The 23936-nt window shown below is 38.4% G+C and overlaps 1 protein-coding gene across 4 annotated transcripts in view; it reads left to right on the forward strand.

The window, feature by feature from the left end:
• Positions 1-23136, forward strand: part of NEXMIF (neurite extension and migration factor) — a 160886-nt gene extending 137750 nt beyond the window's left edge. For 2 of the 4 annotated variants that reach the window (XM_047716504.1, XM_047716503.1), the window contains 4 exons: positions 12541-12627; positions 16777-16902; positions 17572-21943; positions 22535-23136. In XM_047716504.1, the coding sequence (XP_047572460.1) occupies positions 16824-16902; positions 17572-21943; positions 22535-22628 (4545 nt within the window). In that variant the 5' untranslated portion in view covers positions 12541-12627; positions 16777-16823 and the 3' untranslated portion in view covers positions 22629-23136. The remainder of the gene's footprint in view (positions 1-12540; positions 12628-16776; positions 16903-17571; positions 21944-22534) is intronic. The other 2 variants (XM_047716505.1, XM_047716506.1) reach the window with 1 other exon arrangement.
• The last annotated feature ends 800 nt before the right edge of the window (positions 23137-23936 follow it).

Below are 23936 nucleotides of genomic sequence, written 5' to 3' on the forward strand. Positions count from 1 at the left end.
TACAGGAGATCATGGGATATTACATAATAGGACTGGGGCTGCATTGCTATGCTAAGAGCAGCTTTTTTTCTTTTTTTCTCTCTGTATTTCTTCATTGTTTCTGAGGAAGCTGGTAGTATCTTCATAGCATTGGCATTTGGTTTTCATTTTAATTTTCAGGGTATATTTGAACTCGTTTAGTTTTTGGCAGTTTCACTGCATGTAGTTTTCCTTTTGCAAACCTTGATTATAATCGAGTCTGTGCTAAAAGGGAAATAGAAGAGTACAGCAGTCAATAAAATCTAATCAAGTGGAGTGTCATGTCACTGGGCTTTCAATCTCTGGGCAGAGTCCTAGAGAAATGTGGCAAAGCCTTCCTGGAAAAATCACTTTTTTTTTCCCCTCAGTTTGGGAAGGGAGGGAGTGTCAAGATGTTAAAGGCAAGAACCCTCATTTACCTAAGCCAATTTACAAACTCTTAGTGGCTTTGAAAAACTGTCATGACTGTAGCTGAGAAAAATTATATAAGATCTTTAAATTTTTTTTTAACTACAGTATTCCTTCAGTGGTCAAAGCCCCTTGTTCCCACGGAATCTTTCTGTCCTTTATAAAAACGTGCCTCAACATGGCTTGAATCCATGGGCAGGTCATGCTCCTTGTTGCTACAGCACTTGGTGTCATAGTGTGGGAATGTCTTCTGTTATTCTCTTTCTCACACACATGACTGGAAAGCTTGAGTAGGACCTAATTTTATTAACTTTGCTGTATGTTCTTTCACATCTTTCCAAAAGCTTCTTGAATTTGTTTCAGATTTGTACAACTTATTTTCTTGTTGTCACATTTAATCATAAAGTATTAGAGTCTAGTCCAGCTTCTTCATCCGGTGTTTAAATTTGTTCTTTACTGTTACCTGTTGCCCAGCCTCTGTTCAAATATTGCTAGTGGTAGGAAGATTGCTTTTTTTTCCCCCATCCCCTTCCCCCATGACCCATTTCATCTTTGGATATCTCTGTTGATTCACGTTATTGAGCTATAGTCTTTCTATCTCAAGTAACTTCCCATTGTGGTCCAACTAAACAAGTTTAGTTTCACTTTTTTTGTAATAGCTCTTCAAGTATTTGAAGACAGGAAACACATTTCTTAAATTTTCTTCCCTGAGTTTAACATCAGTTTTAGGTCCCCTTCTTCTGGATATTTCTCTCTAAATGAGTTCCATTTTGTCTATATCCTCTATCAAAGTTGATTAGAACATACATTTGTTTTCTTTCTGCTGCCTTAAAGACATCAAGTGTCCCCTGTTTAATTTTTTTCTTTGTATGTCTGTAGATTAATATATTTATATATTATTATAATTATATGATTACATAATTATAATTATATATAAATATATTAATATAGTTATATAATATATAGTATAATTAATATAATGTATTAATATATTGTATTATATATAAATATATTTTAATATATTTTTAATGTTAGATCATTAGCACTGACAGATGATTAAAACATCCTCAACCCCTCCTTCTGAACAACCCTCCCTCCTTCCCCAGGAGACAAACATTCTAATTTGGCATGACATTATCTGCCTTAATAGTGCCTGGTATATGAAGTGCCTAAAATGTCATCCTCTGTTGTTTCCACTTTCTGGAGTAGTTGAATTAAGTTCAAACTCAAGATGTTTTTGAAATCTTAAATCTCTCTGGGGATCTTTTTCATAACATCTTCAAACTGGATAACACTGTAATAAATGAAGTATACTGCACTGGATTAAAAGGTTATTTCCCTTGTGTGTCAAGCTAACACTTCCCATTAGGCCCTGGATGTCTCTGGCTGTCAGTACAACAATCCTGTTTCCATTAGATTCCTAAACCTCCACTACTCAGTGAAAACTTTTGCCAGAAAACTACCCATCAACCTGAATCCTGAGTGACACCAAGGCAAATTATAGGAGCCACAGGGAGAATCAGAAATAAATAGAGGAAATAAGGGACTTTATAAACTAATAACCTGACTCCAGGTGAGCAGAGCCAAAGACCAATGGAAAACCATTATTTGAAGTTAAAAATAAGGATGGAACTTCATGTAAGACCAGAGCCAAACAAAAAATGGACAATGATCAATAACAGGCAGAGTGATACAAGTTAGAGTATTGAAGGATAGCACAAAGATATATATTCTAGGGGTTTAATAAACCCTCAATTAAAGGTCACATACTAAGATTATAAGTACTTTTGCTTGTTTGTTTTTGAAGATTTTCTATAAAGCCAGAAAATTCTGCTAAGAGTAAAAGTGTTAAGCCAGGAATCCTGGGTGTCTATCATAATGAAAACAAAAAGATAAAATGTGATGGGTGCATGCTACAGAGAATTATGCACCAGATAAAAGCAACAAATTAGAGACATGTATAGACATATGAATGGGTCTTTAATAACATGATTTATAGTAAAAATTAAAAGAATGAGATGTGTAGCATGATACCATTACATAAATTTTAAAAATATACACATAAAACAGTATACCTTTTAAAAGAATGCATACCAAAGAAATACATATTCACCACATTAGAATAGCTATGTTTGAAAGAATGTAGGAATAAATGGAAATAAGTGAATAATAGCAAAAAAGAAACTTTGCTTGGATTACTGATGAATTGAGGAATATGATAACATCAATCCTGTTTGCCTGAGAGTGCAAAACAGTGCAAGACACTGACTAGATCATTAGGAAATAAGAATAATAGTGCTATCTAATAGACTTTTCTTTGATATTGAAAATGTTCTGTCTGTGCTGTCCAATATGATAACCACTAGCTGCCTGTGATTAGCACATGAAATATGACTAATATGATAGAGGAACTGAAATTTTAGTTTACTTATTTTTAAATTTAAATAGCTATGTGTTACTAGGGGCTACTGTATTTGACAGTGCAGGTTAGAGGTTGCAAGTAAGCCCAGATATTGGCACAGAAAAGGTAAATAGATGTTGTAGTTGCAAACAACACTCCTTCTAAGAAACACTCAACCCTATCAGTAGATGAGAAGATAGCAAAGGAACCTGAGAAAACCAAGATCACTAGGAAGGAACAGCACTCATCCTTGCCCTCTGCAGGACTTGTTTTTCTCATCAATAGTTGAACCTCCAGAAGCCTGGTAAGTTCTTCCCTACTGTGGACTTGGCTGCTGGAAGTGGGAAGAACCCTGCTGCTGCTGTTTAGCAAATGTGAGCTTTGGAATTTCACACGCAATGGGTGCCTCCTAAATAGACTTAATGAGCACAGGGCCCAGAATGCTATCTGTATGGCTTTGGCATCAACCAGACTGGTGTGAGCTGGGTGTTAGAGAATATACCCCAGGGGGCTATTTCAGAGACTCTGGTACTATAAAGGTTTTTGGTTTTGTTTTGTTTTGTTTTGTTTTGTTTTTCTGAATTGGCTATGGGTGACAGTAACAGCTTGCTAAGGGTCAGAATAGAGAGATAATAGTAATAGATGATTCCTAGGTTATTGGAGAACTCTAACTAAAAAGACATCTTACCTATTCTTAGCCCCAACCTCTCTTCTTTTCTGATGTCTCCCCACCTTATCCCCTATCTTTCGCTTGTTTTTAGATAGTCCTTCCTGGTCCCATGTAAAATTAAAAGAGTATAAGAAAAATTCTTCTGATGGGAGGGGGGTGCATGACCTTGTAAGTATATGGCATTAGTTTCCTGAGTGATTTTGTGGAGTTATTGAATTTTCCTTTCCTGCATTGAATAAGACTTCTGTAGTAGTCAAAACTACGTATTTTTTTTCATGAAGATTTTCTGCCTTCTTTTTTTTTAATTTAAATTTTATTATTATTTTTTAAACATATAATATATTTTTATCCCCAGGGGTATAGGTCTGTGAATCGCCAGGTTTACACATTTCATAGCACTCACCATAGCACATACCTTCCCCAATGTCCATAACCCCACCCCCCTCCCAACCCCCCTCCCCCCATCAACCCTCAGTTTGTTTTGTGAGATTAAGAGTCACTTATGGTTTGTCTCCCTCCCAATCCCATCTTGTTAAAACTACGTATTTTTATAAATAGTTTAACTCATCTTAAAGTATCTCTCTTTACAAATAAGTAGCTACACAAAGAGATAACTTGTGGAGTCCACTTACTTGTGGAGAATGTCTAGGCCCTCTGACCTTTGGTAATGACAGGTCTGGTTATAAAAAGGTCCAAGCATCTACCAGCCTATCAGTTTAACAGTAACTGCCAAACTCTACTACAAACATGTCTGCAAAAGGAGTTTGTTGAAGATGGGGTGAGATCTGAAACAGTAGTCTTACCACTTGTTAGGGGTTGCTTAGCAGCTATGTATTTAATAGGAACAAGCTCAGACTTGAGTGGGAAGTTACACTTGTCTTCATGAAGTGATCAAAGATGGGTTCATTTTTACTAAGCCTTGGACCTGTGGACCAGGAGGATTTTTTTTTCTTTGATAAAAGAAATCCCAGTTGCACCAATATCTGGAAAACCTATCCTGGAGGTTGACAAATCTAGGAGAATAATTGGAAAGTATAATCAAAATACAGAAATAAATATTTGAACCAATCTAAGATTTACGACACTGAGAGATACCTGCTATGCCAAGTATGCTCTTACCTCTCCTAAACTCTAAGTGCCTTGGCTGTAGAGCTTGTGTTTCTCATTTTGGTTTTCCTCATGGCATAGTCTAACATATAAAACAAGTATTTAGGGACACCTGGGAGGCTCAGTTGGTTAAGCTGCTGCTTTCGGCTCAAGTCATGATCCCAGGGTCCTGGGATCGAGTTCCACATCGGGCTCCTTGCTCAGCGGGGAGCCTGCTTCTCTCTCTGCCTACCACTCTGCCTGCTTGTGCACACTCTCTCTCTCTGACAAACAAACAAATAAATAAATAAATAAAATCTTTAAAAAAAGTATTTAATAATTGCAGAAGTAGTTAATATATGTTCACATTCTTGTGACACTTCCAGCCTTCCAACCAGCTGTTTATACTGATCTCCGTATAGCCAGGAGGGGTAAGGAAGTAGGGCACTCAACTAAGTCCGAGATCTTCAGATTTTCATCAATGTTGAACTTTGCTGTTCTTCTTATTCTTCACTGCTTAGACTAAAAGACAGGTGCCCCTCTTCAAGTACATATGTTGAGAAAGCCTTGGGCCTATTTCTGAAATTAGAAAAGAAAGCCAGGGGGTGCCTGAGTGGCTCAGTGGGTTAAGCCTCTGCCTTCAGCTCAGGTCATGATCTCAGGGTCCTGGGATTGAGCCCCACATCGGGCTCTCTGCTCAGCGAGGAGCCTGCTTCCCCCTCTCTCTCTGCCTCCCTGCCTACTTGTGATCTCTGTCTGTCAAATAAATAAATAAAATCCTTTAAAAAAAAAAAGAAAAGAAAGAAGGCCAGGGCATGTATTGCATGGAGCACTGGGTTTGGTGCATAAACAATGAATCTTGGAACACTGAAAAAATAAAATAAAATTTTTTTTTTAAATTTTTTAATTTTTTCAGCATAACAGTATTCATTATTTTTGCACCACACGACGACGTGGATGGAACTAGAGGGTATCATGCTTAGCGAAATAAGTCAATCGGAGAAAGACAACTATCATATGATCTCCCTGATATGAGGGAGAGGAGATGAAACATGGGGGGTTGAGGGGGTAGGAGAAGAGTAAATGAAACAAGATGGGATTGGGAGGGAGACAAACCATAAGTGACTCTTAATCTCACAAAACAAACTGAGGGTTGATGGGGGGAGGGGGTTGGGAGAGGGCGTGGGGTTATGGATATTGGGGAGGGTATGTGCTATGGTTGTGAAGTGTGTAAACCTGGCGATTCGCATACCTGTACCCCTGGGGATAAAAATATATGTTTATAAAGCTGTAAAAAAAATAAAATAAAATAAAATAAAATAAAATAAAATAAAATTTTTAAAAAATGTAAAGCCATTAAAAAAAAAGAAAAAGACGAAGGCCAGGGATTTAATGAATAATGAAACTGAGGCACCCTTTATCTGTAGCAGCTAGCTCAGCATCCCCTGGGAAGATTCTAATAGGACCAAGATTTATTCAAAATTCCTGGGCCGGGCTAACAGTATCACTTTTGCTCAAGGGATGGTTTGGATTTGTTTATGTGTTGTTTTCAATTTACTTTATAGATGATTCTTGTCTACTTACCTAAAAATAGCTGACATATCAGAAGATGAGTAAACATATTTGTAATTCGGTAGGGATTCAAAATATATTAATTTGATGTTTATTTCTTTATATTCTTATTTTCTGCTTTCTTACTATGAAGTAAGAGATAAGTACAAGACTATAGAAGAAAACTACTGTGATCACTTGGGACTTCTTCAAAAATTTTTACTTGTCATGGTATCCCTGGTCCCTCAATCTCCCATTCAAAATTTCAAGTAGCATTTTAACTAGGCATTATCAAATGGTTGAATTTATTTAGTATTTTCAGATCAAATGAACTCCCAGCTCCTCTTGTCTTCCAACTGGTCCAGTATGCAACATCCTGCTTCCACAATAGAAGAAGGCACTATGATTTTTGAGTGTACATGAACATTCTGTGAATGTGTGAATGGGAGAAAGATGGTGTTTGGACTGGTACACCTTAGGGTGACAACACTGAGCTCTAGAATCCAGAGGCTAGAAGTGCAGTGCCTCCTTCCCAGGTGGATTTGGAGTTTGACATTTCCCCCACCCCCTTTGACTCCCCCCTTGTGATAACCAAGGACATTTCTCCTATTTTTGACAGCATTTCCTCCAATAAAGACAAAAAGTTAGTAGTGTTTTAATTAGTGGTTATTTTTCTTTATAAATTCTATTTCTCCTGATGTGTAACATAGTGCCATAGGGAATATTTCCAAGGATGTGTATGTATTACTAACTCACTGTGTGACACTGGGCAAGTAGTTTCCCCTTTCTGGGACTTGGAGTTTGGGATTGGACTATCTTCTAAGATCCTTCTAATCCTGCGTTTTAATGATTATATTTCTTTTTTTTTATTATGTTCAGTTAGCCAACATATAATGCATCATTAGTTTTTGATGTAGTGTTTAATGATTCATTAGTTATCTATAACACCTAGGGCTCATCACAACACATGCCCTCCTTAATACCCCTCATCCAGTTACCTCATTCCCCACCCCCTCCCTTTTATAACCATCAGTTTGTTCCCCAGAGTCCAGTCTCTCATGGTTTATCTCCCCCTCTGATTTCTTCCTATTCAGTTTTCCCTCCCTTCTCCTGTGGTCCTCCATGCTATTCTTTATGCTCCACATATGAGTGAAACCATATGATAATAGTCTTTCTCTGCTTGACTTATTTCACTTAGCCTAATCCTCTTCAGTCCCACCCATGTTGATGTAAATGTTGGGTATTCACCCTTTCTGATGGCTGAATAATATTCCATTGTATATATGACTTCAGTGATTGTATTTCTGAAAAGAATTTAATAGCATTTTGAAAATTCAATTATCAGTGTAAGGGTTCCACTTTCTCCACATCCTGTCCAACATTTGTTGTCTCTGGCCTTGTTCATTTTTGCCATTCTAACTGATGTAAAGTTGCATCTCAATGTGGTTTTGATTTGAATTTCCCTGATGGCTAATGGTGTTGAACTTTTTTTGATGTGTCTGTTAGTCTTTTGTATGTCTTCTCTGGAAAGTGTCTTCATGTCTTCTGCTCATTTTTTGACTTGATTATTTGTTTTTTGAGTGTTGAGTTTGAGAAGTTCTTTATAGATCTGGGATACCAGTCCTTTATCTGTTATGTCATTTGCAAATATCTTCTCCCATTCCATGGGTTGCCTCTTTGTTTTGTTGACTGATTCCTTTGCTGTGCAAAAGCTTTTTATCTTCTTTTTATTATGTTAGTCACCATATAGTACATCATTAGTTTTTGATATAGTGTTCCATGATTCCTTGTTTCTGTATAACACCCAGTGCTCCATGTGATCTGTGCCCTCCTTAATACCCGTTACCAGGCCCACCCATTCCCCACCCCGCTCCCTTCTAAAGCCCTCACCCCAAAGATAAAGAAGCTTTTTATCTTGATGAAGTCCCAAAAGTACATTTTTGCTTTTGTTTCCCTTGCCTTTGGAGACACATCTTGAAAGAAGTTACTGTGGTCAATGTCGAAGAAGTTACTGCCTATGTTCTCCTCTAGGATTTTGATAGATTCCTGTCTCACATTGAGGTCTTTCATCCTTTTAGAGTTTATCTTTGTGTATGGTGTAAGAGAATGGTCGAGTTTCATTCTTCTGTGTATAACTGTCCAATTTTCCCAGCTCAATTTATTGAAGAGACTTTTTCCATTGACTATTTTTTCCTGCTTTGTTGAAGATTAGTTGTAGAGTTGAGGGTCCATATCTGGGCTCTCTATTCTGTTCCACTGATCTATGTGTCCATTTTTGTGCCAATACCATGCTGTCTTGGTGATCACAGCTTTGTTATATAGCATGAAATCAGGCAATGTGATACCTCCAGCTTTGTTTACACTGTTGGTGGGAATGCAAGTTAGTACAGCCACTTTGGAAAGCAATATGGAGGTTCCTCAAAAAGTTAAAAATAGAGCTACCCTATGACCCAGCAATTACACTACTAGGTATTTACCCCAAAGATACAGATTTAGTGAAAAGAAGAAACACATGCACCCCAATGTTCATAGCAGCAATGTCCACAACAGCCAAACTGTGGAAAGAACCAAGATGCCCTTCAAAAGACGAATGGATAAAGAAGATGTGATCCATATATACAATGGAATATTACTTAGCCATCAGAAAGGATGAATACCCACCATTTGCATTGACATGTGTGGAACTAGAAGGGATTACGCTAAGTGAACTAAGTCAAGCAGAGAAAGACAATTATCATATGGTTTCAGTTATATGTGGAACATAAAGAATAGCATGAAGGACATTAGAAGGAAAGGAAAAATAAAGGGGGGAATTCAGAGAGGGAGACAAACCATGAGAGACTCTGGAGTCTGGGAAACAATCAGAGGGTTTCAGAGGGGTGGGGGTGGGGGGTATGGGTTAACCCACTGATGTATTAAGGAGGGCACATATTGCAGTGAGCACTGGGTGTTATATGCTAACAATGAATCATGGAACACTACATAAAAAACTAATGATGTACTATATGGTGACTAACATAATATAAATACATAAATAAGTAAATAAATTTAAAAATTTTAAAAATAAAATTCAATTAACAGGATAGATTAGTAGTAAGAAAAGAGGTTAGAAACTGTATGGTGAAACTCAAAGGATAACTCAGCCTACAGTTATTGCACTCAAGCATCAAATGTAACTCAGTGCTGCCTGTCAGTGAAGGCACTTGGTGAATAGGACACAATCCTTGTATAAACCCATTCTAACAAAGTGCCAGGCTACAGTGTTATGCTCCTTCTAAGGACTCACCATCTTTTTCATTTCATTTCATTTCATTTATTTGAGAGAGAGAATGAGAGAGAGAGAGCTGGAGGGGGTAGAGTCAGAAGGAGAAGCAGACTCCCCGCTGAGCAGGGAGCCTGATGTGGGGCTTGATCCTGGGACTTCAGGATCATGACCTGAGCTGAAGGCAGTTGTTTAACCAACTGAGCCACTCAGGTGTCTAGGACTCACCACCTTGTACACACCAGTGGGTATATCAGGTTCGTGTCTCTGCACTTACTATGCCATTTATACTGCCCATTTGGGTCTAGCAGAAAGAAGACACTCTTTTTGGAAATACCCATTCTTTATCTGAAAAACAGTGATTGGACTTATCTACCACTTATTCTTTGGACTTGAGAGAGAAAGTAAGCAGGAAAAGGCCTAAAAATAAAATTAACTTGCAAAGGCAAAGGTACTCAGATGTGCCCATGAAATGGAGCTACCTATCGTCTAAAAGTTTAGAAATTAAAACTAGTAAGGAGGTTGTTTATTCCTGACTTGAGTGCATGAATACCTCTGTTTATTTCTTTCTAACTCTACTTCAAGTCTTATTGAATATTGGGTTTTATGGCATTGGCATAGAGCTTTAACATAGACAATGCATTTTTACATACTTTCTCAATGATTTATGGTCTTATGCACTTGTTCTTTTTGGAAATCTCTTTAGAGTGATGTCCCAAAGGATGCTGCGGATAAGAACAATAGGTGAAGGGAGAAAAGAAAAGTCAGATAAGAGACCCCCAAATGTGAAGCCTCTGTTCTAGGACAAAAATGCAGTCACTATAGCTACTGTGCAGGAGCCTGACAGTAAAGAAGCCGTCCCCCCCAGATTGGTGGCTGCCAAAAATGAAGGCATGTGGAATATACAGAGCCCTGTCACCACCAGCAGCACCTTATTTGCTACCTCTGATAGGATTGGGGATAGGAATGTACAAAAATCAGAGGAACACAGGAAGGAACATGAGATGGAAGACAGTAAAGAGTCCCCTCAGATATACATCATAGGCTCATCTCAGAATCATACAAAACTTAAGTCAGAACTCTTCTTACGTGAGAATTTTTTCTTGCACATGTAATTTTAATCTCAAAAAATTAAACAAATTTTAATTTTTAAAAAGCTAGATGAGCCCTTAGATATAATCTAATTCAATTCCCTTAATGTATAGCTAATAATATTTAGTACCAGAGAGGGGAAGGAGTTTGCCTCAGGACACCCAACTAGTAAGTGGTTGTACAACGTACAACCCTCTGTAAGAGTTGTTTTGTGTATATCTTTTGAGTTTGGAATCTTTATAATGAAAGATAAAATAGATTTATACTATACTTTTGAGATATATAGAATTCTTTAGTTTAACTGTGATTATCTCTTTTTCATCCATCTCTCACCCTTAATATTTTTAAACTTACATGGCTCCTCATTTAAGCATGTTTTCTGTACTTAAAAGCATCATACCTCCATATTTCTAACCTAGTATCTTGAAATCCTGGCAAGTTTAGAAAATGGAATTAGTTTAGCAGCATTATGGATAAAAATGTGTTCTCTGAACTATTGCTGATTCTGCCATCCATCATACTGACTGAAGTTGAATTGGGAAGTCAGGCTAGACAGAGTTTGGCGAGGATAGCTTGGAAAACTTCTCTGGACCTGTTTGCTACAGCAATACCATCTCCTTGTTCCATTTCAGTCCCTAACTAAACTTGTAGATTCCCCATCTATAACAACTTGCTGGTCAGTTTCCTCCTTTTCAGCTAAGACCCTTGACAGCTTCATTATCCATGTTGGACCTGATGATCGGACTTACTGCTTACATTATTTTATTCTCAAGAAGATACTGGCACCTGTATTTCTGAGGCTACTCTGGCCTGGAATCCAACAATCTCTAATGCTCCTTTCACAACTATCTGTTAACTCCTTGATCTCTCCCTTCTCTGTATATGCTGAATCCTGCCCCCTCACCTCCCACATTTATTTTCCAAACATACCTCTACAGTATAACTCAAATATAACATCTTCCCATTCCTATTTTCTCCTTAATTCTAATTTTCTTGACTTCTTACACCTGAATATTGTCTCCTAACCTATTTCCCTACCTCTCTGATTCTCCCACTCTCACTGGTCCTAATGTCCTACTCAAAACCATTCAGTGTCTTCCTGAATTAAGATTGAGGTGGCCTCCACAGTATAGCTCCTTTCAGTTATATCTTCTTGCGTATACCTAATATTTTAGACAAATGCTTACTATTCACTGAATTTTCCCCCATCTTTTTCTATGATTCAACATAAGTGTCTAATCAACTTTTACAGAGTACATACAATGTGCTAAGCACTGTGTATGAGCTACACCCTGTGGAGGTGAAGGGAGCTAAGTCTATTGAGGGAATCAGATATAAAGAGGTCATGTTTATATAAGATGATCAAGACAAAGATCAATGTTGTTTGGGAATGGAGAGAAGATACTAATTTTGTTTGGGTGGGGAAAATCAAGGAAGGTATCAAGAAAAAAACTGAGTAGGAAATAGAAAAGGGAGGTGAAAGGAAGGCTGGAAGGGGAAAGACTAGAAGGCATAGGGGAAGGGAAGGGGGTAGGGGAAACATTCCAGGTAGAGAGAATATCAAGTGCAAGATACTTGGAAGCAAAAAATAATCTATCATATTAAGGGGGACAGAGATGGCTAGAATATTTGGAAATATAAGGAGAGGTAAAGAGAATGAAAGGAGAACATAACTTGAGAACTTGAGGATTGATTGAGAGGGGTGTTATATTCAAGTCAAAACATAAATATTTAAGGCAAGTTGTCAGACCTATTAATTCTGCAGCAGTTGTTTAGAGGATAAACTAGAGTGGGTAGAGACTCATGGCATTTCATGAAGTTCCTTCAGTCTGGGAAGTCTTTCTTCTATACTTCCCCATCCTCATCTCCTGAAAGACCATCCATGAAAGTCCATCTCAAATATTGTTGCTACTGTTAAAGCTTTCCCTGATTACCCTCCTCTCTAGAAGTGGAAGAGTTCTCTCCATTTGGAACTCCTGTAAAAAATTTTGCTTCTCTTTCAGTGTATTATACATTTATTAGAATTTGTTTATGGCTTTCTTCCCCCAATAGATGCTGAGAGCCTTGAGAACAAGGATGTAGTTTCATCCACCTGTCTTTTCCACTGCAGTGCCTGGTACACTACCATTACCACAAAAGGTACCTAGTCAATTTGTTGAATTGATTTAAACTGGTATCCTGAAGATCAGCACTACTCAAACCCCAAAGATTATCTTTTTTTTTTTCCCCAAAGATTATCTTATCCCAGGTCCAGAGGCAGAAACATGATTTACTTTCTCGCCTTGCTTTTTTTTTTTTTTTTTTCCAACGTCAGGGATAGCACAAATGCCAGGGCAGGTCACTTGGACTCTAAGACCTGAGGTTTAAAAAACTTTGGAGAGGAACATAGCAGCTGACTGGGGCAGGATATATGAGACCACTTTCAGGCCCAACTGAGGGGAAGGAAAGTTAGGCAGGGTTGCTTTTCCAGTTTAATTGAACATTTCCTTGCTTCGAAATACCAGTCTCCATGCTAATGTTATTCCATTGCCATTACACTGCATGATTTACCATGATCAGCAAAGCAAATTTTTGTACATAATTCCAAAAGTGCTAATCAATTTTAGCTCAAAATAGATTTTTAAAGCCCCACAAAATTTGTTGTTCCAAAATGTTGAACAATGGGGAAAAGCTAAAGCAAACCAAGAACTGTTTGTATTACTACTATACAAAATTATAATCCCTCTCCCAAATCGTTTTTTATAAGCAGCCAGGTTATAAATAAATAAAAATATGGGAAAATATTTGATTTAAGTTGTCTCACAGCTGAGCTTTGAAAAGATATGGAAAAGGACCATGGTTTAGCCTTTTAACTCTGCAGAACACAGGTCCAAATAATTGATAATCATTAAGTTTGGTATCTATAATAGTTTTCTCTTTTGAAGAAAATGTGAGCCTACTAGAGCTAATCCTACAAGATAATTATAAGTACAAAATGAGATAACATCTGTAACCATATCCAGCCTAGTACCTGGTGGGTATTCATTCATTCTCTTACTCTCCCCATTCCAACTCATGAAGCTCCCATACTCCTATCCACGTCTTCTTTATTGCATGCCAAAGTGTATTTCTTCTATTCTCAACCCTTTATGATTTCCTTTATCTTAGAACCATAAATCCTGGGTACTTGATCAGTTTTCTATTAGAGGAAAATTATGTTCTTAGAAATATAATACCCCAGAGAAAACTTACAATGGCACTAACATGTCCCCTGACATAGTGTTCTTGCCCTGTGTGACAACATTGGATAATTCTTGACACTTAAATATATTGCTCCTGCATATATTTTATGGTATATTAATTTTACTAATAATTAATTAATAAATTAACTTGTCTGAAACAGCTGTTTTTATTTTATTACCTGAAAGAGGGTGAAAGTATAAATCAATAACATGTGGAAACTTATATTTCTACATCTTTGTTTTGGCCAAGGGTTGGAAGTGGTAAGATTTATAGAGAAGGCATTTTGTGTTTTAAGAAAAAAACACTTGGTCTCTTGGTCAGGATACTTGAGTTTCTGTCATAGATCCCTATTATGTTATTTTGTGACCTTATTTTATATATTTTTTTTTTCTGTGCCTTGGTCTTCCTGGTGATAAAAATAGACTTCCTTATAATTAGCTTTAGGCATAAGGGACAATAAAGCACTAAATGGTTGAAATCCACAAATAATTTGACCTTTATCAAGTCCTGCCAAGATGGAATTAGTGAACGGGAGGTGTTAAAGAAGAGTAAAATGATACCTGAAGTTCAATTGAGTTTGTTTTTGTTTTATTTTGTTTTAGAGAGAGCATGCATGAGCAGGGTGGCACAGAGGGAGAGGGAGAGAGAGAATTTAAACGAGTTCCACACCCAGCATGGAACTGGATGCCGGGCTTCATCTCATGACCCTGAGATCATGACCTGACCTGAAATCAAGAGTTAGACACTTAACCGACTGAGCCACCCAGGCAACCTCCAATAGAGTGTCTTTTTTCTTTTTTAAAATATTTTATTTACTTGATATATATAGAGAGAAAGCACAAGCAGGGGGAGCAGCAGGCAGACGGAGAGGGAGATGGAGGCTTCCCTACTGAGCAAGGAGCCCGATGTAGGGCTCAGTCCCAAGACCCTGGGATAACACAAGCTGAAGGCAGACATGACTAAACCACCCAAGAGCCCCTCCAACTGAGTTTCTTAAAAAAAGTTTCACAGAGGAATCCATGATACTAGTATGAGTCCATCTGACCCATATGATTCTATCTGAAGCACAGGCTCAATCAACTGATCTGTTTATTCAGTTCTGCCACAAATGAGCCCTTCTTGCCAAGGGATGGGGACTTTGGGTTTCCTAGCCACTCCTCTCCACTTTTTGAAATCCCCAGCCCTTCTTTTTGCATAAATACAAGTAAGTATATCTTACTCTTTTCCCTGTGGTTTATTGACTACTCTCAAGTCAGGTCTTGTATAAAATGAGAAGGAAGTTTGGCAATTCCGACATATAAATGTTCCAGAAAACTCAGGACTATCTCACATTTTTATAAAACTGGGTGGTTGGCCAATACAGACTTCTTATATTACAGGTAGAGAAATAGGTAAAATATCATAGAGATATGAATCATGTAAAATTCTGCTTACTGCTTCTTGTTTCATCAAATTTGTACCTACTGGGGCACCTGAATGGCTCAGTGGGTTAAGCCTCTGCCTTCAGCTCAGATCATGATCTCAGGGTCCTGCGATCGAGTCCCACATCAGGCTGTCTGCTTGGCGGGGAGCCTGCTTCCCCTCTCTCTTTGCGTGTCTCTCTGCCTACTTGTGATCTCTCTCTCTCTGTCAAATAAATAAAAATCTTTAAAAAAAATTTGTACCTACCATTCATGGTTTATTCATGTTATAGGATAAGTGAGTATACGTTTGAGATTTTTGTAATAGCTGCTTGGCTATCAGCAGTCTCTCCTTTTTTTTTTAAGATTTATTCATTTATTTGAGGGAGAGAGAGGCAGAGTGAGAGGGAGAGAGAGAATCCTCAAACAAATTTCCTGCTAAGCACAGTGGCCAACGTGTGGCTTGATCCCAGGACCCTGAAATCATGACCTGAGCCAAAATCAAGAGCTGAACACTTAACCAAGTGAGCCACCCAGGCACCCTGAAGTCTGTGTTTTTAACACAGGGATGGATATTTTGCTGAGAAGAAGGTCTAGGAAAAAGGGGGGCTATAATAAATAAAGATTTATATGTCTACCACATGTTGTGATGGCATGTGGTAGACAACTCCATTTCAGGTGGCCTTGTTTTCTATTGTTTTTCATATACCTACCACCCAGGTAGGTGGGCAGGAAAAAAGGGGCTATAGATAGGTATTCTATGCTCTAAAAATACCAGGTAATGTAGGGACCTTTTCAGAAATTTCAGATTTTCTTTGTAGCAAAATTTTAAAATCCTGCTGGGCTCAGAGGAATATTTGTCAATAAAAGAGTTAAGGTCACGAAAGTTGAGAAACCAAGAAAGAAATTCTCTACCTCTTTCCATCCTTAGCAATCAAATTTTAAGACAGAGAGAGAGAGAAAAGCTGAGTGTGATGTATATGTGTGTGTATGTATGAATTGCCTTGTTTTTGAAGAGTTTTAGATCATCTGAAGTGGAAATGAGGCAAACAGAAATAAACCCAATCACTACATGCATACATTTGTTATCTCAGGTCACTCTGGACTTCATTTTGCATCCTTTCTAACGGGATGGCCATGATTAGGTTAAATACATTCTTATCTGGAAGAAAGTGTAAGTTTGCCTGCTTCTTCAGATTTCCATTATGAATAGTATGGTAGCCTAGAGAGGATAGAAGTACTTAGGATGTATGAGTGAATTGTAAGTTTAAATTGAAATAAGATAAAAACAGAGAGGGAGGCAAACCATAACATACTGTACAGTTAAGAGAAGAAACAAGGTGGATGGAGGGAGGTGGGTGGGAGATGGGCTAAGTGGGCAATGGGTGTTAAAGATGGCACTTGTTGGGTGTTATATGTATGTGATGAAACACTAAATTCTACTCCTGAAACCAATACTACACTATATGTTAACTAACTTGAATTTAAATAAAATTTTAAAAACTGATTTATATAGTGGGTATAAACTATGAAACAAAAAAAACAATAGAAACAAAGTCTGGAAATGTAAATTCCAGTGAGCCTTTTAAGACCTCTCTAACTGAAATAACCTTAAAACAGAGAAAAAATACATTAATGACTAACATTATATATTTAAAATGTGCAGGTTGAACAGCATTTGGACTTGGAATGAAACAATAAGAGGTTACATTCATGGATAACCAACAAGATAAGGCTGTTGTTGCCTCAGCCAATGGAGAAAACACTCTGATTAATGGGGTCAAAGAAAATGGTAAGCGAATTTAATTATAGTATATACTATCTCTCCTAGTAGTCCTTTGTTATTGCTGTAGATTTTTAGTATCCACAAAACAGACACTTGGAGCAGGTTAAGTCTAGGGTGCCTCTGAGATTGATATTAATCCTAAATTTTATTCCACCAAATTTCTAACTGGGTTAGAAAGGTCTGTAAGGACTATCCAATCCAGACACTTTGCTCTTGCAAATCATATCTGTCAGATGAATACTTGAGCTCTTCAGAATTCATAGTGAATTAGAAATATGCTCTGATGTGTGGCTTGGAACATCTAGATACAGAGGAGCTTCCAGAATAGAAGTCTGAATGATTGGACTAAGCTTTATAGCTTAAAACCACAACTATCCCACCTGATCATTTTCCCACCCTGAAAACCTTGACTTTCTAATTAATCAAGCAGTCCAATTATCTCCTTATTCTGAGGAGAATTCTGTGTCTTACTCTAAAGAAATACTATTTTTCACTATTTTTCAATATAAAATCAGAGTTATTCTTTAACTTTGTAGTTTTTAGTTATAAAGCCAGAGAAGTTGAGCCTTAGCTTATATAAGATCAAGCTTATATAAGCTGGTCAAGGAAAACTGATCAAAGGAAAGAGAGTTCATGAGTGTGGTCTAATACTGTCATTTCTTTACCTTTGTCCAGATTCAGAGGACCAGGATGTGACAATAAAGTCACTGGCAGCTCTAGAAGCAACTGCACCAATTCAGCCTATACCAGTGGTTCAAAAAGAGACCCTGATGTATCCCAGGGGTCTCCTGCCTCTGCCTTCTAAGAAACCTTGTATGCAGAACCCTCCATCTCCTTTGGGGCTAATTGAAGCACCTGAGCATGCTGCTAATAGTGCTTCTGTGAATGCCATTTCCCTTACATCTGGTGTTGCAAAAAGCCTGCATACATGGTCACTGCCCAATGAGTGTGAGAAAGCTCCATTTGCCATAATGGAGCCTGCAGGCATGTCAGCTCTGAATGGGGACTGCCTCATGCAGCCAAGCCGGACTTGTTTGGGCTGCTTCATGGAATCCAAGGATGCAGTAGATTCTGAGCCTGGGATCAGTCTGAAAGTTAGTGATCTAAATAAGGATTATGAAACCTGTGCAGTTTCTGATATAGGGATTCAGTGTATTAATGCTGGAGAAAACATGAAATATGGAGAGCAACTGCTCTCAGACCAGCTCCTAGGCTTTCCTCTGCACAAATCAAGGTCAGGAGAAAAACGGGAAGCTGAGAAGTCTGACATCGACTTGGAGGATCCAGCTCAGAAAAGTTATTATGAGGCATTACTGTTAGACAAGTGTAATACGGAAGAGGCTTTGCTGGCAAATTCCAATCAAGATTGGGGTTACTTTGAGACTTTCATTAGTGAGAGTAAGATTGAACTACTTGACCTCTGTTCCAAAAATGAGCTGTCTGTCAACTTATTCTCTGAAGAAGATGTGGATAACTACATGTTCGATGATGATGAGTCAACGCTGGGCAGTGATGTCTGTTCCTTGAAAATTCGATATGAGTCCTTCCAAGACAATGTTAGAGACAAGACCACCCTTCTAATGCAGGAGGATGCCCAATTCAACTTTTTCCCCAGTGTCTTTACTACCTGCCCCAAGCGAGAGTCTAAGAGTGGGGTCCTGAAGCAGAACAGTGATCTTTCCCAGTTCAAGGTCCCTGATGTGAATATCATCTGGGGGGAGGAGGATAAAAATTTGGACAAGAAGAAAGGCAAAGAAGAGGGACAGGAAGACAAGGGTATAGAGAAAAGGGATGAAAAGGATCATGGAGAAAAATCCGCCTTAAATAAACCATGCAGTGGGACTGAAGTAGGGCAATTTAAGAATCCAAAGCATGGCCATCTTGCCAATTCCTTGGAGGCATCAGGGAATTTCAGTGATGACAGTTCCTTCATTGAGGTCTCTTATGATGCCATGGGGGAGATCAAGGACTGTAGCCGCTATATGGCTCGGGACACTAATTCTGGCAGCACCTCCTCCCAGCAGAACTATGGGCTGCGAGCCAAGAGAAAAGTCAGGTACAGTGAAGATTATCTATATGATGTTGACTCACTAGAAGGTGAAAAAGTAAATGAGAGGAAGGAATGGCTGCCAGGTGGTTCCAAAGAGGAAGATGATGATGAATGGTGTCCCAAAAAGAGAAGAAAAGTAACCCGTAAGGAGCCTCCTGTTATTATCAAATATATCATCATCAATCGCTTTAAAGGTGAGAAAAATATGCTGGTGAAGTTGGGTAGGGTAGATTCCAGTGAGACAACAGTTAATTTAAGTGAGAATCAGCTCAATAAATATGCCAAGCTGGCCCCCTTGAAGGGCTTCTGGCAGAAGAAGAAAAAACAAAGAAACAGCAACACCGACTCCAACAAGATACCCTTATGCCAAAAACAAAACTTTGAAACAGGTAGCTTTGAGGTGTCATTCCTGCCACCTGCTCGCAAACGAAAATCTAAACTTGGCAGTAGACACAGGATTCAAAGAATCCCATCTGTGGAAACTTCAGCAAGTGGTAAGCAGATTTCATTTTGTAGTGATCAGAGACAAGGTAGTACTCGTAAAGAAGATGGAGGCCTGAAAGGTACAGTGAAGTCAGCACCTTTAGCTGTCCCCAGCTGCGCAAGTGGATCACATTTAAATGATGTGACAGGCCCTGACTCAGTGAAAGTCAAAGCCCAAGATGCAGGATTTAAGGCACCAGAGAGGAAAGTGCTCAACAAAATCAAATTTAAAAGTGAAGCCAGGTTAAAATCCAAGAAAATCAAAGCTGGGCAAGAAAACAAGCCAATTGTTCAAATCAGCCCTCTTTTGGAAGATCAACCCTCTACGGCTGATTTAAAGAATGAAGATATTCCTGGGACCTCAAACAGTTCTCATCTATCTGAATTTCATGAGGCAAAGGTTGTTAAGAATTCTACTTTCTTACCAACCACCTGCTCTTCTGAAATGCCTTTATCATCTGCTAATGTTGCCACCAATATACCTGTTATCCCTGGAGGGTATCTGCAGACGTTGTTAGATGCTTCTGATTTGTCAAATAATACTGGTATGTCATACTTTGCTCACCATTCTCCAGAGCGAAATGAAGGCAGCCTCACTCAAACAGAAAAATCTTTTGTGCCTCTCCAGCCTGCCCAGGACTGTGTGCTTTCCTCACCCTCTGAGTCTGAGCTGCAGCAATCATCCCAAAACTTCAAAATAGAATCAAGCAACTATGGAAATATGTGGCCCAACAAGCCTACTTCTGGCCCCCAGGAATTCGTGGCTGAAGTCTCAAGGGAGATAGCTCCAACCCAATCTAATGAATTTGGAGTCTCCCAAGTAGTCTCCATGGAAAATAACCTCACAGCTACAACATACAATCGAATCTGCCTCAATAGTGGTGGCAGTAATTGCAACAAGGTCCTGTATGCCACTGCGCAAGACACCCAACTCCCATCTGATGACTCTTATCAATTATGTCACTTTAATAACGGAGAGATATGCTTTCCTTTCCAGCAGGGCCCAGCCAATATAGATGATGGCCGGCTCTTTAGCTTTGATTCAATGGCCCCACTCTCTGTCAACTCAAGCAATTATTGCTCCTTAAGCTTGAAATCCTGTGAAAAAGATGGTGATGATGATATTACTGATGACTTCCTGGCCCACTGCAGCCCCAAGCTAGTGATCCAGCAGAGCATTGATGAGATAACACCATTAAAGGAATCCACTGACCTCCTGGATATCTCCAACTTCACTCCTGACAAATTCCGCCACTCATCTCTCTCAGAGATGTCTCCACCTGACACCCCCAGTCTTTCACCTCAAATTACCAGATGTGAGAGTATCAAGACACTAGGAACACTAAAGGGGTTCCAAGAGGGTGTCCCAGGACCATTGAGCAGTATGGAGAAAATCAAGTGGGACTGCAGTACCCTTTCACGGCAGGTCCAAGCGGATGATGGATTTACTTTAAATAACCATCAGTTTCAGTTCCATATGTTCAATGATGAGGATTCCGTCAGCTTGCTCCAAAAAACTCCTTGCCTATCAACACTTAATGATCCATCTGGTCAAATAAGTACTAACAACAAAGTGTCAAAATCAAGAAAGAAAAGTTCACCCAACAAGAGTGGGGCTATGAACCAGAGCTCTTCTCAGAAAAACACCAGGAAAAAATCTCTCAAAGCCAACAACAAAGGGATTGAAAAGCCACCCGGCAAAACCTCCCGCCAGACCCCTAAGTCAACAAAGAAAGGGAAATATATGGCTGCAATCAATGGAGAGAAAATGCAAATTGGCATTGGCCGTGGGGGAGGCCAAATCAACAACATATCTTCCACAGGGAAGACATTGGCTGAATGTATCCAACATGGTAGCCCTGTGGCCTCCATGAAGATGCCAAGTCAAAAGGGACTTTCTGGAGATTGGACTTTGGGGAAAGAGAGTAGCCCTGTCTGGAGTGACCTGAACATGGGAACCAACACCAATAACCTCCTTGATGATGATCAACGGGAATTTCAGGAGCCTTCCTATATCTTGTCCAACATTGCCTCTGGTATGGCAGATGTACAGAGATTCATGATGGCCTCCATAGAGCCCCTTTGGGAACCCATGGAACACCATGGAAACCCCAACATATTTTACTCCCCAGAGTCTAATAGCCTAAAATTAAAAACCCTCAAAATATTGGCTGGGACACCACAGGAATCTAAGAAAAAGGTCAACAGTGGGTCCCCAGGAGCCACTAAGAATCACAGGTCCATCAAGGGTGTGAGTAAAAGCAATGGGAAAGCAGCGATAGGTGATCCTGGTCGTGCAAACATGCATGGTTATGAGGACTCTTGCTCTGCCTTCTTTGATAAAAAGTATAATAACCCAAGCACTTTAGGCAATAATGGACCAACACACAAAAAGTTATATCGTCACAAATCCAGCTCCAAGGCCCTGAGAGATGAGAAGTGTAAGGGAAAGTGCATGGAGCGAGAACAGGTCCACAAGGATGAGGCTGGGACAGCTTCTTTTGAAAAACTGAGGTAATACTGCACCAAAATGGCTGAAATGGTGTACCCTTAGCTTTCTTATTACCTGCTAAGCCCACAGTCCCTCATTTTTTCCTTCTTGAAAACAAAAGTTTGCATGAAAGAAACTGTCCCATTCCCTTCTTTTTCAAATTAAAAAGAAAAAAAGTGCATGAAAATCCTATACTTGAAGCCACCCCCAAAATTGGGCAATTTTGTTGTGGCTTAGCTAGGGATAAACTCTAACAAGGCTACTTTTTCTGCTATTCAGCATTAGTTTTTACTAATTGAGAAAATAGAACTAAAATATGCTCTTGAATGATTTTGGGAAGGGAAGGGCTTTGCAGGAAAAAACATTTTGAACAGCAGAATCAAAAAGTTATATAGACAAAAGGGCAAGATCATTTAAACAAAAAGAGCATAATGTGGAAAACAAAACCTCATCGTGTGGCAATTAGGAGTGCTTTCTAGTGCCCCCATATCTATATCTCTTTCTGCATCATACAGCATTTAGTATGATGTAAACAAATTTAGGTTGTATGATCCCTTTTGGGGACATACACTAAAGCTAACTAAGGTGGCATAAATTGTTTGGTTTTTCTGCAGGGATTCCGACTACAATCTCCTAAAAGCAGAAACAGCATTTTGGGTTTTACCTGTGTTTGAAGAAGAAACTCACATTTTCCAGAAAGACATTTGATGTTTGTGTTTTATTTCTTTCAAAATATGCCTTGTGGTATGTATGTTGACATGTAAGTGCTTAAAGAAAAGAATTTTGAAGTGTGGGAATAAGTCTTTGGAAGCAAACTTTAATCTAATGTTCTATGTAAAAGACTTCAAAAGTCATACAGTTGCACAAGTAGTTTATGCACTATTTACCCAAGGAAGAAAAGGAAAACATTGTGCCAAACTACAAACAAGTGACTGTATTGTATATATTTTTACTTCTATAGCAACATTTGGTTGTGAGTATTTGGGGATCTTGTCCCTGTTGATTTATTAGAAACATTCCAGTGATTCTTGCTATTAACCACCCCCACTTATGTGGATAGCACCTATAGATCACAGTGGAAAATTATGTTGTGTTACACAATTTACCAAAACTTAAAGGATACTGTTTGAAATGTGCCAAATTTCCTTACCTCATCTCACAGATTCACCCCACAGTTTAAAGCTCCTTAATGGGTATATATATATATATATATATACACACATTATTTTGAAATTTTAAACTCTGCTGTCCTGTGTGGAAACATAAACAATTAAATAAGGCACAATAAAGTTTTGTTTGTTCCATTGTCTAACAGTTCAATTGTTGAGAAAGTCTTGAAGTCACAACAGCTAAGTCCATAAGGGACCTACTATATGCATTTACAGAACCTTTTACAAGGAAACAAAACAGCTGCTTTAAAGTTTGTTTTCTAAAAGCAAAATCTGTAGCTGAAAATTATTTAAAGTTCAAAGTTATATTGCTGATACTTTATATCTCAGTTTTATATATTTTATAATAGTCTGGGATAAATTATAAAATAGCTATAAAATCAACACTAATGACAAATGAAGTACATAGATTGCTTTTATTTAAGTAGTTTCATAAATGTTTTGTCAAAAGTGCATTCATATCATGGCTTTATTGTTCTTTCAATGTTTAATCTTGCAATGCCAATGTCACTTAAAGAAAATGTTAAGGCATCTCAGTTCAACTCCTATGAGTTATGTACACATATTAGCTAAGCTGAACAATTTGTGGTAACAACTAATCAGGGCCATACATACTTAGTCTGAGGATGACTAGTATTTGATGCCAAACACTAAACTTAAATTGCAATTTTTATATACATTTTTGAAATCACATTTTTATTCTGCCCTTCCGCCTTTTGTCTTTAAAGTTCACAGCTTCAACACTACTAGTGTTGCTTTTTCTTCCCCTTTATTCACCACTTGACTTCTAACATTTGATCTATTTTCCTTGCACAGTTGAAGACCTGTGTGTCTGATGACTGATGCA

Source organism: Lutra lutra, chromosome X (genome assembly GCF_902655055.1).
Source record: "Lutra lutra chromosome X, mLutLut1.2, whole genome shotgun sequence".
In the NCBI taxonomy this organism is placed as follows: Eukaryota; Metazoa; Chordata; class Mammalia; order Carnivora; family Mustelidae; genus Lutra; species Lutra lutra.